The sequence below is a fragment of the Arctopsyche grandis genome, chromosome 1 (assembly GCF_051622035.1).
Source record: "Arctopsyche grandis isolate Sample6627 chromosome 1, ASM5162203v2, whole genome shotgun sequence".
In the NCBI taxonomy this organism is placed as follows: Eukaryota; Metazoa; Arthropoda; class Insecta; order Trichoptera; family Hydropsychidae; genus Arctopsyche; species Arctopsyche grandis.
Window position 1 is genome coordinate 7,935,671 of NC_135355.1, and position 21,179 is coordinate 7,956,849.

A 21,179-nucleotide genomic window follows, 5' to 3' on the forward strand; every position below is an offset into this window, starting at 1 on the left:
TCGTTGAATGTTTATATGCGTGTCATACATACGTATTCAATCCCATGTGAAAATACAACTAGGACGAGCTTTGTTTGATCAGCTTTGGTCTACTGAGAACATTACTAAATGTTTACCAAGTTTTTTTTATAAGAACAATTTATATCTACATATATGTATAGTACATATATATTTATACACTACATGTTATATTATATACAATATATCAGTGATATACAAACTTTTACAACTTTTACGATGTTTGCGCGTGTGACTTTTAATGTGTTTGACGTGTGACTTAAGCATCATTAATCCTATCACCTAAAATATTCGTATTGCTACGTGGTAAATTAATCAATCGGAAATTTAATAATTCATTGTATAAACCGAATGCGGCTCACGGACCGCAGTTTACAAGCTCCCAATATGTATGGATGTACCTACATACATACCTATGTACATACATACATATATGAAATTCCACAATATACAATACTGATACGAACCATTTGAAAATTTAAACCAATTCGATTTTATCATCTTGAACCATAAAATTGTTACCGATTTATTCAAGTGTTATGTTACCACTTTCTTTCGTAATACGAGTAACTTATTGTTTAAGTCGCGACTCAATATGGTTCGATTTATACGCATATGAATTTAATATTTATAACTCCTCATACAAACATATGTATGTATACACAACACGAACGAATAAAATTAACCACGATTGTATTTTACGACATATGTATTTATGTACACTAGGGTTTCTGGACCCGACTCGACCCGGACCCATATCCGCCGGGTAATGAACTCAAACCTGGATAGGGGACCCGGGTTCGGGTAATAAGAATTACAAATTTTTAAATTTAATAATTTTTGTAAAAATAAAAATGCAAATTACATTTGAATTTTTTTAATTGTAACAAACAATATTTCGGAAAAAAGCGAGAATAAAATAAGTTAAGCCTTTAAAACAGGGGTTCTTAACCTTTTCAGTGAGCCGCACCTCTTTGAAACTGAAAATATGTTCCTGCACCCCCTTAACACTTTCAATGCTGAGCTAGAATCCGTGCTATGCTGATATTTTATAAAATAGCTGTCTCACAAATGTTTTGACAGTGTGGAGGTCTAGACATTTCTTGGAAGGCGCGTCTACCTGAATCTTGCATAAAGCACGCTATACAGTACCTATATTTATTCATTATTTTCGCTAGTATCATCTTCTTCGTTATTATTAAAATGCAAAGCCCTCTGAATCAAAAAAAATCTATTACGAGACTGTCGATTTCGTATACACTCTCTGTTCCATACTCAACATCAGTGTCATACATATTCTCCATACTAAAACGTAATAAAAAAAAATAATAGTAACAACACTCGAATGCACCCCTTTGAATCTGAAAATATGTTCCCGCAATCCCTTGAAAAATGAGTTTTGGGATCTTTAATTTAGAAAAATACATTTATTGCAAGCTTTTTTTTCCACGCCACGTGATAGGTCACTTTTAACAAGGGCTTTTGAATTGTTGCGCCACATAATTTTGTGATTGTATCAAATTGAGCCTTCTTTGACTTCAAGATGTTCGGACTATGACCACCATGCACGTTATTCACCGCATTGTTGAAATGTTCTAACAACTTTGATGGTTTAAGATTGGAGTTTGAAAACATCTTGGAACATAAGATGCATTGAGGTCGTTGTGTACCATATTTTTCTGTTGTACAAGTGAATCCGTCACCAACATAATGGTCTTTCCACTAACGTTTTTTTGACATGGGGGGTTTACTAATAAATAATAATTAGAAAGAACGCATAAAATAATAATATGTACTTAAAAATTTTTCAAGAAAAATTCTTACGTTTTTGAGACCATTATATCCTATTCGGGTTTTAAAGATCACTGAACAATTAAGTATGTATTTGTTTCTGCTTTAAAATGGTAGATACCGTTTGCAATCCAACTTTCGTGCGTGTACACATGCTAGTCTCAAGAAGTTTTTTGCTATCTATCTATCTATAGTTTTTTGCTATCTGCCACTGTCGCAAAAACAATTGTAAAAAGTATACCAGTGGAGACGACGGTGTGCACATTCTGAGAAAACTGTCGTTATTATTTGCGAGAAATGACGAGAGAGCTTGGCGCGATATCCTGCCATAAATTATATTATTTTAGTTATAGCTACTCAAGCGCTTTCGTCACGACAAAAATTGTAAAAACAACTAAATATGGAAATATTTCAACGTTGAACGAGCCTCAGAGCGAATCTCAGCAGTTCTTAATATCTATTCACGATTCCACAATTATAGTTTTTCTGCGAGGTTACACATTATTTTTTACATACCTCTTCTTAGCTTGCAAACGATTTTTTAATAATATATTCTTGAGCTTATCTAAATAATTTAATTATTTGTGAGTATTTATTATATGCCATTTATATACATATAATACAAATTGTATTATTTGTAATATTTGTAAAAATAATATATAATAATGGTCTTATGAAATTCCACAATGTTTATATCTCAATTTAATTTATAAAAAACTATTTTTTTGTATAATATAATACATATTTACATTTATTTTTTCGATATAAAAATTTTAAACTTAAAAACAATCTTAATTTTCTCATACCAGTGAAGCCAGCCAACCAGCTTTTTATTCGTAAAAAAACCGATAGCCGGCTTTTTATTCGCAAAAAACCGATCGGGCGGTTTTTTGGAACCCCTAATATGTAATATACTGGGAGGTCTGCAGCCCGCAGCCAATGTGGACGACAAAAATAGCATGCGTTTGTACAAAACTGGGAGATCTGCAGGTCCGCAGACCTAGTGGACGAGCCGCCACTGAACAGGAGTTTTATCTTTAAGTCTAAACACCAAAAAGTAAGAAGAGGTTAGTAATAAAAAGCAAACCATTCATCTTAAGAGGTCCTAAGACGCGCTATGTGCAGTGAAACTTACTTCAACGGATAACGAAAGAACCTCGTAACAAATTTTTGCGCCAAACTTACATATGTAGATCAACAAGTCTCTTAATGCTTCCATAATATTATTATTGAAAATTCAAATGTTTTTAATATATTTGAATATGGGCCCGAACCCGACTTGGACTCGTCGGGTTTCCAAAATGTTGGACCCGGAATTAGCGGGTATTAAAAACTCGGGTTTTCAGAAACCCTAATTTACACATACCTACAGATGTTTATGTGCATATATCATACACACTTGTATGAAAAAACATAAATGTCAATAATAAATAAGCGAAAAAATTTTACATGACCAGCATACTTTTTTAAGTATAACTTGAATAAAATAAAATATGAACATTATATAAAATAAATTATATTTGCGGTTACGATGGTGAATTGCATTTATCTGACATTTTAACCATCCGGTCGGACCGAAATTAATTCACAGGAAGACCATAACCACAATTAAAGATAATTAAGACGTCTTGGTGTTAATACACTATATACATATGTATATATAGGATTTCGTCCGATTAAAACCTCAAAAATCCATCAATAAAGCCGCCAAATGAAGAAAAACAACTTTATCAAATCACAAAGGATTTAATTGTCGACTTTGTTAACAAAAAGGAGACGAAATAGATATGAAAAATACCGCATAGTGGTATTATATAATCTTATGAGATTATTTCAAGGAAGTGGCTTCCTGCAATTGAAACTTAAATACCATTGAAATGACAATTTTATCATATTTGTATTAAAATGATAGCACACTTGTATTTGAGATAAGAACAAAAAAATCCGATTAAAACAATTGCTAATTGAACGGGAAAGCCTTGAATACATGTTATAAAATCATTTATCAATCATTAAGGCTTTGAAAACAAAGCAATAACTCACTTTTTATCAGAGCAAATTAGTCAAACGTCACAAAAATTATCTAATGTAAGAAAAATCTATGAAATCCAAGGTTTTCTTCAATTTGATGTTGGAAGATGAAAAAAAGAAAATAGAAAATGTGTATATTAGTTTACTATTTAAAATTTTCATTTGTAAATTAAAATAAATATTTTCGCCATCGCGACGATTTGTTACTATTATACATATAAATATGTATACTATATTTATATCATAGATAAATCGTTCCATGAATTATTGACATTCTTTAGGTGTAAAAAAATTCGTCAATTTGCCAGTACGATAAGATCACGCTGTAATTTATATTTACTCAACACTATCGTATATCGTTTTTCCATCGGTTTTAAAAATCGAGCTCTTTATTCATTGTGTAATTTTTATCAAATATGTTCCAGTTTTCAAGTAATGTTTACTTAATAAATCTACACTGATTTTTATAAAAAAATATTTTCAAAAATGGTCTTGTTAGCGCTTGTATATTAACATATGTACATACACATATGTATGTTCTGTATGTAAATATATGTATAACATATACCAACATACATATATTTTATGGATATATATGCTTATGTATTTCAATTTGATCTTTGCACGTAAACATTAACTATCTTTACTATGAGCTACATATGTACATTTGTACATATATTCAGTGCGAATTTTTCAATACATATTTGCAACGCAATTCCAATTTTATTATATGTATGTATCTTATCGTTGATGATGATTGTTTAACTGTTTCTAATATTTATTTTTAACTACAATATATAATATGTATGTGGTATGTATACAAACGAAAATGTTATATCTGATTTATTCTAGAGACGTATAAAATTAGGATGGAGTGCATTTGGACGAATGAATGCTGTTGTTAAATCAAAAATGCCACTCTGCGTGGAAAAAAATATCTTCGATCAATGCGTTTCGCCAGTGTTCACGTATGGATGTGAAACTTAGACACTGAACGCCAATATGCTACAAAAAATCCAATGCACCGAAATAAGTATGGAACGCTGTATGCTTGGCATAACGAGGAAAGACAGGAAGCGGAACACGTGGGTGAGAAGTATGACAAGGGTAGTGGTCATAATGGATAGATTAAAGAGAGTCAAATGGAAATGGGCGAGTCACGTGGCTAGGAGAATGGACGAAAGGTGGACAAAAGAAGTGCTTGCACGGTACCCGAGAGAATGCAAAAGGGTAAAAGGAAGAACGCAGGGAAGATGGGTGGACAAAATTAGGAAAGTTGCGCAAAACAGAGCCGAGTGGAAGCGTGTTGGAGAGGCGAGTATTTAATTTCGATAATGAAATATTCATATAAAATATTGCGTATAGTGCTTCCAATCCCGGAAGGTTACTTCAGCACCGGGATTGTGGTGCTGGTAATTTCCGATCCCGGGATATTTAAAGGGCAATTCCTTCGAAGAAAAATCAATGATATTTCGGAAATTCCTATGCATTTTACCATAAATCATTTGACTACTTTTTTTGATGTTTTCAAGTAAATTACTAAATCATTACTAAATTACATTACTAAATCTCAAAGAAACAGCTCAAGAAAGAAAGTAATGTAGCTTTTTTTTGTTCAAAGAAATATACGCCTATTACCTAAGAGCGTTTATACACATTTATTTTGATCTTTCATAGAAATTTAAAATTCATAATTGTAAATTTTGAGGAAAAAAACATTAATTAAAGAAAACCTTAAAAAGCCGGTTGATCGAGCCAAAAATCCGGTTTTCGGTTTTTTGAAAAATGGTCAAAAAGCCGGCTTTTCGGTTTCGGTTTAAACCGACTTGGTAGCCCTACGTTCACACATACCGGCTATGAGCATTTTCAATACAAATTTAGGAAAACTTACACAAGACTTCTACTTCCGGCTTACGAATTCCGACCAAAACCATATCAACTCTATGTTAGTACAAAAATAATACAAAAATATAAATGTTCAGCTAAATATGTTCAGGTCGTGGAAAGAATCGTGGTCACAACATTTTTGACTTTTCTAAGAGGAAAAATTCCCGCTTCCGGTTTATTATATTTAGTGATTTTTTTTTATTTTCATCACATTGATACAACAATTAAACTTTAATTTTTACGTGAAGAGCACACATCTTAAAGGGGTCGAAAAAAATAAACAAGAATACACTGCCACTTCTGGTTGACGATGCTCATCAACTTTTATACCTAACTTGGTAAAATTTCAGTTCAATAAATTAAAAAATTTCTTAGAAAAACATAAAAAAACCTTGATTCTCTAAATTAAAAGTACTAATTTCGGTTAAGGAAAAAATAATGGGGGATAATATTAATAATTTCTATTACAAGTAAAACATTTCAGTCCGATTTGATGAGTGGTTTGGGAGATAATTTAATTCAAAAACCTAAAAAGAAAGAGGACACCTATTAGAGGAGATACCATTTTCGGTCAACTTAAAAATTTGAAAAAAAATTAAGGTGTAACGATAAATATTTCAGTAACCAATTCTAAGTTTAAGTTCGATATGACAAACAGTGTTCAAAAATTATCCAAAATAAACTGACACACAATAAACATACAGACACTCACACAGAAACACAGACACACACATTTTTTCTAGATCACGAAAATGTGATCAGTGGTCGATTCTGAGTTCGAATCAATTAAAATATGATTCAAATATCATTGAGGTTGAGCACATTCATACCATTTCGTGGAAACGGCAAGCCGGCGTCGAAACGGGTGGAAGAAACAGGTGGCAAAAAAATGGACTATGACTGTCATTGTTCATTATATAATGTTGTTTTATGTTTTTTTTCCATATTTTTTTTGTAAAAATAATATTTTTAAAGAAATTTCTGCCAGCACCGTAATCCCGGTATTCAGACTAGTTTTTAGTACCGGGATTCAGGGTACGAGATAACACCGGGATCCTGGGATTGGAAGCCTTAATTACGTATTATATCGAGTGTTTGTCTGCTCACGTACGATATATTTCATTTTAATGAAGCGCTCGCATCTTTTGAGACTCTTAGAGTCTTAGCATAAGGACCTTTGCTCTTATGAATTTCGGAGGAGAAAATTGGAGAACACGAAACCTCGATTTTGTCGATTTAAAATACGTATTGTCTGGTCGAAGCGCAACTGTCGCATCCACTCAATATATATATATATATATATATATATATATATATATATATATATATATATATATATATATATATATATATATATATATATATATATATATATATATATATATATATATATATATATATATATATATATATATATATATATATATATATATATATATATATATATATATATATATATATATATATATATATATATATATATATATATATATATTTATATATATACATATATATATATATATATTAATGTATCATCTGCAAACAAATATATTTTACACTTCTTAATTACCTTAACAATATCGTTTATAAATAATAAGGGTCCCAATTTGGACCCTTGCGGCACTCCATGAGGTGTTACAAATTCAGAGGATAACACCTTATCAATTTTTACTATTTGCCGTCTATTATTTAAGTATGATTGAAGCCACTTTAATACTATACCATTTATTCCTAACTTATATAATTTTTGTAATAAAATATTCCTATCTACTGTCTCAAAGGCTCGTTTAAAATCTAGAAAAACTGCTCCAACAACCATGCCAGATTCATCCATCGCCTCCATCCAATCAGAAACCACCAATTGGATAGCGGTTTCTGTTGAATGTTTCACTCTAAATCCAGACTGTTCCACAACCAAACAATAATTTAGGGATCTATTATTAAGGATTTCCTCCAGCATCTTCTCAACAATTGGTATCATATTTATGGGTCACATTCACTCAATATATATATATCGAAGAAAGGAACGGCAACAAAATTAAGGTTTCGGGTGTATAGCCCTCTTAATTACTAAATTTATTCATAGCTATCCATATTTTGCTTGGTTACGCGTTTCAGTGGCGAGCGCGGAAAGGAGATTTTCTAAACGGAAGTTAATAAAAACCAGTTTATGATCGATGTGTATATACATACATATTAGGTGGGCTGAAAAGTTCGTAGGCTGACACATAGATAGCGCTACTAGTATTAAATCCATATGATTTTTAGTAAGCCCTAACCTTAAAAAGACACGTGTATAAATTTGACAGCTGTCGTACTATTAGTTAGTGAGTTATAGCATTTTGAGTGAAGCAACTTTTATTAGTTTGAAAAAATGGATAAAAAGGAATTTCGTGTGTTAATAAAGCATTGTTTTTCGGCGAAAAAAAATACTATTGAAGCCAAGGTTTGGCTTGATAAACATTATTCGGACCTTGCACCAGGAAAATCAACCGTTGAGAAGTGGTTTTCTAAGTTTAAACGAGGCGAAATGAGAACCGAGGACGATGCACGCAGTGGACGCCCCAAAGAGGCTGTTACCGACGAAAACATCAAAAAAGTCCACAAAATAATTTTGGATAACCGTAAAGTGAAATTGATTGAGATAGCTGAGACCCTAAAGATATCAAAGGAACGTGTTGGACATATCGTGAATGAATATTTGGGTATGCGAAAGCTCTGTTCAAAGTGGGTGCCGCGCGAGCTCACAATCGACCAAAAACAACAACGAAGTGACTCCAAAGCATGGAAAGACGCAAAAGTCGGCTGGCAAGGTTATGGCATCAGTATTTTGGGATGCGCATGGTATAATATTCATCGACTATCTTAAAAAGGGAAAAACCATAAACAGCGACTTTTACGTAGCGTTATTGGAGCGTTTGAAGGACAAAATCGCGGAAAAACGGCCCCATTTGAAGAAGAAAAAATGCTGTTTCATCAAGACAATGCACCGTGTCACAAATCAATTAAAACGATGGCAAAATTGCATGAATTGGGCTTCGAATTGCTTCTGCATCCACCGTATTCTCCAGATCTGGCCCCCAGCGACTTTTTCCTGTTTTCAGACCTCAAGAGGATGCTCGCTGGACAGAAATTTTGCGCCGATGAAGAGGTAATCGCCGAAACTGAAGCCTATTTTGAGGCTAAAGACAAATCGTACTATAAAAATTGTATGACCGCTATAATCGTTGTATCGCCCTCGAAGGCAACTATATTGAATAATAAAATCAAATTCTAACAAAAAAAAGATTTTTTCTATGCTAGCCTACGAACTTTTCAGCCCAACTGTTACATATATGTATGTTAATGTACAAATATGCGATTTGATGCAACATTTTCGTCCTCGGGTAGATATACTGTGACTTTTGAACTTAGATGACATACTATTCAAACTTATCATAATACCAAACTACAGACATATGTATGTACAATGTTTGAATTTTATTTAACCTTTCCGTTTTAAACGATAATAAAATGTATAGCACGAATAATCGAAAACTACATAATTTGTATATGAATGTCTCATTGAAATGGCACGAAGCGGATACCATTTATCGCAATATTTTTTTTGCGGTTGTATGTTGCACTGCGAACAACATTATTATTTTAGAATCGACCTTTGTATTAAGAAATTGATATAATGTATTATATAAGACAACAAATCTTTTGAATATGATATATTTAATTTTGAGCGTTGCTACTCCAAATTTGGTTAATTTCGAACGCTTTCACACTTCGCAATTCAGCGGTTTTCCTGTAGAACAATAAAACAAATCCGAAGCTTTTAATTTTAAAGCGAACGAATCTTCTGAGGGGGACTCGATATTGCGGACTCTTAACAATGTGTCTCAAGTTTTGCGGATCCCCCGTGATAAAATTTCAGAATTCAACAATTTTCCTCAAATAATATATACAGGTTTTTCATTCCAAATTGAACCTTTTCCATTTTAAGTTGACCCTTTTTTTATTTCAAATTGACCCCTTTGCAATGTTAATTTTAAATGAAAAAGGGTCAATTTAAAATTATATATATATGTATATCATCATCATCATCATCAGATCGATATATATATATATATATATATATATATATATATATATATATATATATATATATATATATATATATATATATATATATATATATATATATATATATATATATATATATATATATATATATATATATCTTCACATGATGTAATTAATACATTTAATTAAGTGGAAAAAATATGAAATTTTCTTTCCGCATCCGCAGTTTCGTCACCTTCCTACACAGGAGGGTAATGAAAATTTCACACCAGTGGAAAATGAGCGTGAATTCGCACGATTAAACAATGCTAACGAACGCTAACAAATTCGTCCTCGACGGGTCAATCGTAGATCGTTGACTGGCGAGAATAGGACAAATTTCATTGTCTGGAAAATTATTCTCAAAACCGACTCTGGACGACGGGAAAGGGGGTTTTGACAGCATCCCGTTCACGTGTTGCACACGTGATTAGGGATTTTCCCACGCACAATCTTGACCTCAAAGTGATGTCAACTCAATGACATTGTAAAGGTTGCCGGAATTGTGTCATTTATTTTGACACCCGTGCGAATATCACTGCAGATATATCTCACAATCGAGATTAAAATTCCCCATTTAGATATTTCTCGGAGAATTTTACACATATACATATGTATGTACATACAAAAATATTATATTATAAACATACATATATATGTACATAGGTGTAATATAGTGACGTTTCACAACCTGTGGTCCGCCGTGACTTATGAAGTTAAATTCTAATTATTACATATATTTAATTATTTTTTTTACGATAGGCATTTCCAGCTTGCACCCCGCGGACCCCCCGGGATCATAGTAATTTATGATTGGGAAAATCTCTCGTTTCATTTATCGTATCAATAGAACGTCCAGATGCATAAATTAACTAAATTTTGGATTATAGATTAAAACTATTGAGGTATTTTTATCTTAATAGCGTTTATTTTTTTATACAATAAATTATTTACTTTTTTTTTACCAAGCCCTCCCACAATATGCTTATAAAATAAAATAATTTATTGCCGTTCCACTTCTTTGGATTTCCATCGTTGTTTTTATCCATCCGAAACTTTCGTATCATTTCAATAGCATTCTTATTTCAAAGGCATTCGACTCCTCTAATTATTTCAGGGCATAAAAGTTTTTTTAAAAACATGTTTTCATAATTAGTTACGAATACTGTAACTTATTTAAATCGACGAACTAACAATTTTAAACTTATTTTATGGAAACGGCTTTTAACGAAATCAAACGTTTCAATGGTACTGACTTAGATATGTACATATGTATGTATGTACCTATGTATGTACATACATATGTATGTATAGAATAATTTCTAAAATATGCTCATTCTTAATCAAAACAAAAATAAAACGTCTTTAAATCCAAAGTTCTACTTTTTTCCCTGATCTAATTCCCTGATAAATTCCCTGATCCCACCCGTGATATTCCTCGCAAATGATAAAACTCATTACTGGATGTGGATGAAGGATGTTGTCTTCAGAGGAATGTAAGCCACATATAAACATAGAAAACTATATCAAACTTCAATAATTAAAGATACAAACAACAAATACACAAGATTTTTAAGAAATGTGGAACCGTCAGCTTCAAATGATTAGGACCATTATTTCATAATACATACATACATACATATGCATTTATGGTAAATAAGTATATTAAAATATTCATGGAAAATATAATCAATTTGAATGTAATTGCGATCGTGACTATATTGAAAATGAAAACAAGTCCGAGATGATATAGAGTTAATATTACTACGAATCGATACAATACCAGTATTCGCGATATCCGCTTGGGAAAATCCGAGAAAATGAACTGATTTGCTAATCTACTAAATCTAAGCGAATGAAGATTTTATTTTAATAACCTATATATGTATAATACATATGTATGTGTCACTTTCGTCATCTCATTCAATAGATGCTTAAGATTACATACACAAGTAACACTAATGTTTTCCAAAGTGGGTTGTTAGGTTTATCGATAAATTTGATACATGCAAATTGAATGATATGGCGGTTAAATTCCAAGGTCGACCATATAATAAACATTATCAATGAAATGGTTATAAAAATGTTTAGCTCTCTGTTACTAGGTGGGGAAAAAAAAACGAAAACTGATTACACAAAAATCACACGCCCACAGAACGTGCAATTTAGTATTAGGCTAGGTAATGTGATTAATTTTATACACATAGTGTAGTAATTTCGGATAAGTAATTAAATTTGTTTGAATTAACAAGTTAAATATTAGTAGGGGAACCCAATTTAAAGCTCTAAATATTGTAGTCGCTTTCAAATACATTCATGTACATACATATTAATATGTACGTTTATTTTCATCTTACATGAAATATATAATGGGGCCGTATTGTAAGTAATATTGTTAGTGTCGACGGCCCCAATGAGAGGTATCGCTGAATTATCGTTAAACATTATCTTATATATCTTACAATAAAATAGTGCAGTAGAATGAATGAATTTTTTATTTACACCAACTTGCAGTCAGCAATTATTTTTTACAATTAAGAATGCATACTAATCAATTAGCCGGAACAAAAAAGGTAATCACTGAATTTTTAAATACAATTAGCGTAACTAGATTATTTGGAGTACTTAATCGGCATTTGAAATTGCAAAAAATAATATTCGCAACTATATGGCACAACTCAAAAGATCCGCAAACCATTTTTTGAAAACCAATGCAGTGTAAATACCATGAATCATGAATGTATAGCAAAACAGAGCTAATATTACGCAACTACAAAGCGAAATAATCATGTATTTTACAATTTGGAATTTTAGCTGCAAACTTTGCAGTTAAACGATTTAACAATATTTATAGGTTACAAAAAAGTTTTCAATTTATCTCACGAATACGTAAGAGGTTATACACTTGTATGTGTTTATGTATTTATATATTGTGGACAAATAGTAAAAATCAATCAGAGTAATAACGTTCTTATGAAAACATCTCAAACGAGTATTACGAAACTAACAGCTATAACGTACATATGTACAAGTAATACTGATACGTATTATCAATAAACACGAAGTCATGTCAGATAACGGACAATAATCTATTACGTCAAAACTTTAACTAGTACGTATGTAGGTACGAGTATGTACATATAATACGACAGTTGTCACAAAATTCCAAATGATAACAAAATTTAGTAAAAAAAAATATTTATTAATTAATGACGACGTTTGACCTTTGAATTTGATGAATGAGAACCGGAATTGATTAATAAATATTCACAAATATATTATTCTACATACATCTAGTTATATCAGTATCAGTATAATAAATAAATATGTATACCTACATAGCTGTATAGTATACCATAACGGTTAATAAAAAAATGTCCACTTTCAAATTACGGTAAATGCAAGTATACTTTTTATTTGGGGATGGGAATTTGTTTAAAGCCCTTTTATTTTATGAATATGATCCTTTGCTTTTATTTAAATCAGTTTAGCCGTGACTTTCGGCTCATCCACATCTTACCCGTGCTGTTTATTAAAATTATGCCAAATTATCCTAAACTGACCGCAGCGCAAAAATTCAAAATTTCGGCTTCTAGTTGGATGCAGCAAGACATCAGTGCTCAAATATATCAAGATAAAATCAAATCCTACACCTCCAGAACGAAAAAAAGGTCCAGGAAGACCGAAAAAAACGACAATTGCTGAAGATCGACTTTTGAAGTATTCCTGTCTTCAGAACGCTTCAAAACTGCCGTGGATATCAGATCGGAGTTTATAGCGGCTGGTGGTTTTGAAATAAGTGTAGAAACAACGTGAAATCACTTTCGTGAATGGGGTTTCTTTGCAACAAGACCAGCAAAAAACCTATTGCTCACCAACAAAAATGTGTCTGCAGCGTCTGAAATGGGCCAAAAAATATGACAATTCGACGCTAAGTGATTGGCAGAATGTGATCTTGTCGGATGAGAATAAATTCAATTTATTTGGGTCCGATTAAATGCAGTATGTGAGACGCAGAACAGGGGTACGTCTAAACTCTAAGTGACGCATGCTTTTTGCCAACGGTGAAGCATAATGCAGGATAGATGGTCTGGGAATGTTTCTTTTATTTTTGGATGGGCCAGTTGGCTTTTATTGACGGAACGGTAAACACAGAAGTTTACAAAAATATATTAACAATGAACCAGTTCCCATCTATTGAAATGCATTGCGCGTATGAAATACAGAGCATTTTCCAGGACGATTATGCACCGTGTCATCGCGCTTAAACCGTATGTTTATAATTTTTTAAATACTTTATATCCTAGGTAACATTTTAAATGCAAAAATATTGAAAAGTTTAAATGTAATTATTTTTAGGTGAAAGAATTTATTAAAAAACTGTAATATTAAAATTAAACTGTAATTTTAATATTAAACTGTAGAGTGGCTGGGTAATAGTCTTGACTTAAACCCGATTGAGAACTTATGGGGTATAATGGGGTCAGAAGTGAATAGCAATAAGCCTATTTGTAAATACCAGCTTATACAAACATAAGCAAAAGTGTGGTATAACGAAATTACACGCGATTGTTTAAAAATATTAGTGGAATCGATGGCTTCGAGAATTAGAGAAGAGATACAAAATAAAGGAGGAGTTGCAAAATATTATGTATATATAATTAAAGTTAATTTTTATGGTAAATAGATTTTAAGGGAAAAAAACATTTTTTTTAGATAACAAAATCTTTTCAAAAACCCAGTTTTACAAGAAATTGAATACAAATTTGATTTGCCTCAAATGATATCAAGTAATCAGTAATATATTTATGTAACACTTATTCAAAATTGTAGGATAGAAATTATTTAGATCAAATTAATTTTAAAAAATGTATATTTTTAAGGTGGACACTTTTTTATTGACCGCTACTGTAAGTAGGGATTGCAATTTACCGTCATATTTCATAAACCTACGTTAAACGGTAAATAATTTTTCCTACTACCGGTATACCGGTAATTAAAAAAGTTTTTTGTCGTGGATTAGATAACTGTATGTACATATGTGGTTACTATTCCTAAAAACATTAACCTAGATTGAATTGTTAATAATAAAAAATAAATCTCAGGTGAATAATGTCATATAAATTATTAAAGTGCGTAGATTCTTAACAAAAAAAGTATTTCATAGTTATTTATTTGAATTTTGGACAATTTGAAAATTTCGATCTTAATTGTAACAACCGTCTGATCGCATTTATGAAAATTTCGTTGGTCTGTGTTGCCGTGAATTTATCAATTTGAAATTGCTACATTTAATACTGAAAATAAACAATTTCCAAACATCCTAATACACAAAAATACGCCATTTGTATCGATTTTTAATGTAATATTGTGCAATTAAATGCGTGTATATATGTATACTAAATTCGCGATAAAATCGTTTCCGGTAATTACCGGTAAATTTTAAAATTTAGTGGTATATACCGAATGGCGAAATTTTGACGAATTACCGGTATGCCGGTATTGCAATCCCAAGTATAATTTTATATGAATTGGGATTATATATATCCTCACCAATTTTTTACATGTGTTCGTTTAAAAAATGCTTTTAACGTCGGAAAAATAATCAATCAATTAAAATTATCAATTTCTTACCTCATAATCTTCCTTTTATTTTTCGGGTGCGTTTTATCGGCCGTGACTGGATCTACCACCTTCAGTTTTTCGTGAAGATCTTCGCTGGTCATTGTTTCCATTATGGCATTAGTGAACTCGTTGCTACTGGTTGCTTCAGCATCGTTTTCAGATGTCGTATTGCATTTTGAATCGATATCGAGTTTCTGCTTTTTGGAAACCACTTCGTATTCGTCCCGTTCCGTCACAAGCTTATCAGAATGATCGATGTCAGCAATGAGGACTTTCCAAAGGATAGATTCTATGTAATAGTTAGTACCACCGACTACAATGGGAATTTTATTCTTCGACAATAAATCATCAATCTGAACCACTCCTTTAAGGAAATATAAAAAACAAAAATTCTAAAAACCTCTCACCTAATTCATTTAAAATATAGATAAGATAATATAATAATATGTATGTAGATAAAAAGGATACTATCTTAATAGCTTTATTGCGATAATCAACCACTGTATACGATTGATGAGGTAACAATATATCTAAAAAATGATGTGGTGCTATAGAACGCTCTTTAGCAGTTGCTTTAGCTGTGATGATATCCAATCCTTTGTAAATCTGAAATAAAAATTAACAATAAATATACATGTACATAAAAAATCGACTCGACTTTCAAGCTTGAATGGAAAATCACAATGAATACGTATTTTTTTCTCACAATTTAAATCGAAGCTAATAAATACAAATATGCAAGCGGAGAGCATGCAGTTTTCATAACGTTTAGAGATGACGATGTGAGTCGGAAATTGTCGGTAATAATTACAGATTGCAATACCGATATACCGGTATACCGGTAAATCGCCATCTGTAATTACCGATAAATTTTAAGGTTTATTTTTGCATAATATTACATTAAAAATCAATGCAAATGGCGTATTGTGGATTAGGTAGTCTGGAATTCCTTTATTTTCAGTATTAAGTTTGGCAATTTCAAATTAATATAATATATTCACTAGCCAACAGACCAACCAAATCGCAATAAATGCAATAATATGGTTATTTCAATTGTGATCAAAACTTTAAATAAATAAATATGATTAGTTAAAAATAAAAAATAAATTAAGTTTATTTGTTATTACGAATTTACTTAAATACTTTTATATAACATTATTCACCTGGGATTTGTTTTTAGTTATTTACGATTCAATCTAGGTTAACATTTTTGGTAAAATTAACCACATACGGTCATTTTAGAAAATAATTAACCGTTTACCAGTTTATGAAATTTTAAGTTAAATTGAAATCCCCAGTAACAATGTCAAAGTTAGTTTTATACAATGACAAAGATTTGTCATGTGTTATGGCTTGTCTGATGATTTGTCATGTGTATGACCCGAAAATAATCAAAACTGAAATTCGAAACATTCTGGAAACATTCGAAACAGCCGGAAATTCCCTAAGATAAAATATGCGCTGAGATGAAATCATAATTTCGACAATTTATGTCAATGCTTTCGGGTAGATATACATACTCAAATAAAACGATGTTAATTCCGCCAACGCCTACGCGTTGCATCCTGCAAAGAAATGCACTGCACGGGAAATCGTGCACTTGGGATTTCGGAGAGTGCATCTCTCTCTTCCTATCCCACTCCACGCTGAGAATGATCAACGACAGTCGTTAACTCGACGAGTGCACCACGGAATATTAACATTATACACGTGCACGAAATATAAACACACGAAAAAATAAATTAAAACAATGAATATTTGCAATGTGGAAGTACGGGAAACTGGTGGGGATGGAGACAACGCGAAACTGAAAACTCGTGTATTCTACATTCGTTAAGCGAATAGATTTGTTTAGCTCGGGGAAGGAATTTAGATTAGTTTATAATGTACCACCAAATTGTCTTACATGGTTATTATAAATGGCAGGTAGTGCATTGACATTATTATTAGTCGTCAACGTTAACGGCCTTAGAAACGGCGATTTTCTATCCGTGTTGGTCCTAACATTGCATATTACTATCTACACTGAATACATACGTACACGTGTACGTGTATATGTTTTACAGTAGACGCATCGGCGTTGCCCAGCAAAGCCATGAAATGATGTGCCAAATTTGGTGACCGAGCAAGCGCACCCTCGATATATCCTCTATTGTAAACGCACCTTCGAAGAATTGCACTATAAACATTGCAAAGTTTATAACGCTATTTTATATCCCACTAAAGTACGGGTAGGAATTTCAACATAAATACAATAGCACTCGCCGATATTTCTCCCCAAGGCAAATATGCGCACGTGCATTTAAGTTTCAAAAGTAAAATAATGTATTCTCGACACTACTGTGTGCTTTATAGTAAGTAAGCCGAGTATTTTTATGGTAGGATACTATTAACATACTTTTTAATTTTTTATATTTATTATTTGATTTTTTCCAGTGTTTTTCAATTTTGTATTTTAAAAAAATATTAGTGGTGAAATTAATATCAGCCAAATATCATCATATCATGTCCCTCCCTTGGGGGGGTGGGGGTGACAAAGGCTCTGGTACAGTAGCTCGGCAGTTCGGGTGTCTGGGTGTCTGTTAACCCTTTGAAGCATAGCGGTCTCAAAAATGCCCCATCGTTTTTTTATCTTTTGCTGCATGGTGGGATGTAATTTATACCACTTCGAAAAATTAAAACTATTTGAAGCACAAAGGTTTATATTATGTCCCATTACTAAAAAAATTCGAGTGACCAACCCATGACTTTATCTATGTATTTTGTGAATATAAGAAGGTTACAAAACAAAATTCGATGTTGAACTGATGACTATGATAGCGATACAAATTGAGCGCAAATGTATGGAAACTTGCACAAAACAAAAGATCTACTTCCGGTTGTCAGATTTTGTTCAAATTTTTTTTATTACTATTTTTTTTTTATTAGTATTATACTCATTGAATATCAAGAAAATAAAAATAATTTTAAAGGTCAAAATAAAATAATGAAATATTGTTTTAAAAAAAAATACTACTTCCGGTTTACAAATTCTGACCAAAACCCTACCAGCTCTAAGTTAGTACATAAAGGATAGAAATATAAATTTTCAGCTTAATACGTTCAGGGGTGCGGACAGAGTAGTGGGCACAACATTTTTGACCTTTCTACGAGGAAAAAAATCCCACTTCCGGTTCATTAAATTAAGTAATTTTTTTTTATTTTTACTTAAAATCACTATTTTTATTATACACATTAAATATCAAGAAGCTTAAAACAATTTAAAAGGTCAAAATAAAATAATGAAATGTGCGATAATATATGCATATAATACATATATGCATATAATATATGCATATTTGTGGCTTCTATTCGCTATAAGAATCTCGTATTTGTATAATGACATTAGTAAAACTTTTTAAGTTTTCTTTAATTGAAAATGTTACTATATTGATAGATAGATAAATGAAAATGTTACGATATTACAAGATTGCATTTTTTTATAAATAATTTCTACATGCGGCATTAAATTGTGAAAAAGTTCTGACTAAAATAAAAAATTGTATTCAGTAAATTGGTAGAATCTGTTATTGTTTTATCAGTATTTTCGGAAGAATATTTAAGTTCTTGGCTCAGCTTCTCAAGATTTTAATACCATCTTAAATACTTAAAGTGACGTGTAGAAGGAAGAGTATAAACGTAGAAAGTGTAAGAGGTGTAGAAGGAAAAAGACAAAAGGTGCAGAAGAAATGACGAAAAGTGAAGAGCGTGTCGATTCGCGCGGCGCGCACACGAACGCAATAAGAAATGTGTACTGTTGGGAGTGCAGTACGTACCAAGTTTCTAGCTGCCCCCGCGCCCCTCCTTCGCCCACTCGAGCATATTCACCGAAAAAATTCTGATATTAGTACCGCGATATATGATCATTATTGGATGTATCGGTGTGCGGGCGAGCTTAATACACGCTTAAATAATATTGATATTTTCATATAATATATGTACATACATTTATGTATGTAATAATATTAAATTTTTCTCAATTTCCTTGGGGGTGCTGCAGTACCTCAATGCGTATGGACGAGCCGCCACTGCATATAATATAACTAGCCAGATTGGATCGCGTATTAACAAACTCATATCTTCATTAACGAACGAAGTGTACACTTGGACTGTAAAATATACATGTTTGCAGCGCAGGGATATGTACATATGTATGTACTTACGTACAAAATAGCGAATATTGTTCCTATCAGTGGTGTGCCGTAAAAATCTCTCTTTTTATCGCACAGCTTTACTTACGTGTGCGCGAGCAGGATACAAGGGGAATCGGTATGACATACATATGTGTCCCCTTGTATCCGGTGACACGACATCTCGTTCACGGATGTTTAGTTCACCGACAACTCATTCACAGCATTTCGTTCACTGACATCTCGTTCACTGACACTTAGTTCACGGACGGTGTGTTCACAACTCGTTCAAGACAGTTCGTTCACGTCTCGCTTTGTATCTATATATATACAATATATATACAAAATATATATATATATATATATATATATATATATATATATATATATATATATATATATATATATATATATATATATATATATATATATATATATATATATATATATATATATATATATATATATATATATATATATATATGTATATATATATATATATATAAATATATATATATATATATATATATATATATAATATACATATATGTATAATATACATACATATTAATACAATATATGCATTGGGATGTAATACAAGCTATGTACCTACATATATACAATATATATATATATATATATATATATATATATATATATATATATATATATATATATATATATATATACATATATATATATATATATATATATATATATATATATATATATATATATATATATATATATAAATGAATGTCTGTGTGTGTGTCTCGAATAGGCTCCTAAGCCACTGAACCGATTACGATGGAACTTTCAGGATTTGTTATATGCATGTCCGGGAAGATTACTGTGAAAAATAAACGGGAAAAAACGGGAGCAGAAACGAGAAAAACGGGAATGGGTGTCATTGCAACGTTATATGTAATTTCAAATGTTTCAATGCATGCCGGGTTCAGCTAGTTATTACTAAATTACGTTTACAACACTCACAATCTTATGTATATTTTAATAGCTGCTGATCTACTGATCATATTATATTTTACTTTCTTTTTTTTTTGTAAGTAATTATAGTATTATATTATTTTAATGTTATGTACAGCATAATAGGAAACATACTCAAAAAACTATTTACAATTATTATAAGACCCGTGTTAACGGAATTAAATTAGATGAAAGTTGATTATAGTTTTTATTTATTATAAGTTAGATAAGAAAATGTTACCTAGGTGTATGTACTAACTTTATATAAAAGAAATAAAAAATATATTTATAATTTATCAAGATAAACAGTGTTAAACTTAAATGTTTTTTATTGAGGTATGGTCTGTATGGTTCTGTATTATGCAGAAACATAAGTGCCTGGAAAGGTGGTGGAATATATGAATTTTTTGTAAAATCATAAAATTTTCTAAATTAGTGTTTAATTTTAGAAAAATCCGAAAAAAAAAGTTTCGATAACGACCCTCCACCGTTCACTTTTTTATTTTTGTGAACGAAACGTCTGTGAACGAAATATCGGTTATCGAAATGTGTGTGAACTATCTG

At 31.3% G+C, this 21,179-nt stretch overlaps 1 protein-coding gene across 1 annotated transcript in view; it reads right to left on the bottom strand.

Moving 5' to 3' along the window:
• Positions 1 to 13,950: 13,950 nt before the first annotated feature.
• The window catches only part of LOC143915388 (tRNA dimethylallyltransferase-like), a 34,471-nt gene continuing 27,242 nt past the window's right edge, over positions 13,951 to 21,179 (bottom strand). The window contains exons 2-3 of the mRNA XM_077436024.1: positions 15,931 to 16,068; positions 13,951 to 15,815 (exon numbers count right to left, since the gene is read on the bottom strand). Of these exons, the coding sequence (XP_077292150.1) occupies positions 15,468 to 15,815; positions 15,931 to 16,068 (486 nt within the window). The 3' untranslated portion in view covers positions 13,951 to 15,467. The remainder of the gene's footprint in view (positions 15,816 to 15,930; positions 16,069 to 21,179) is intronic.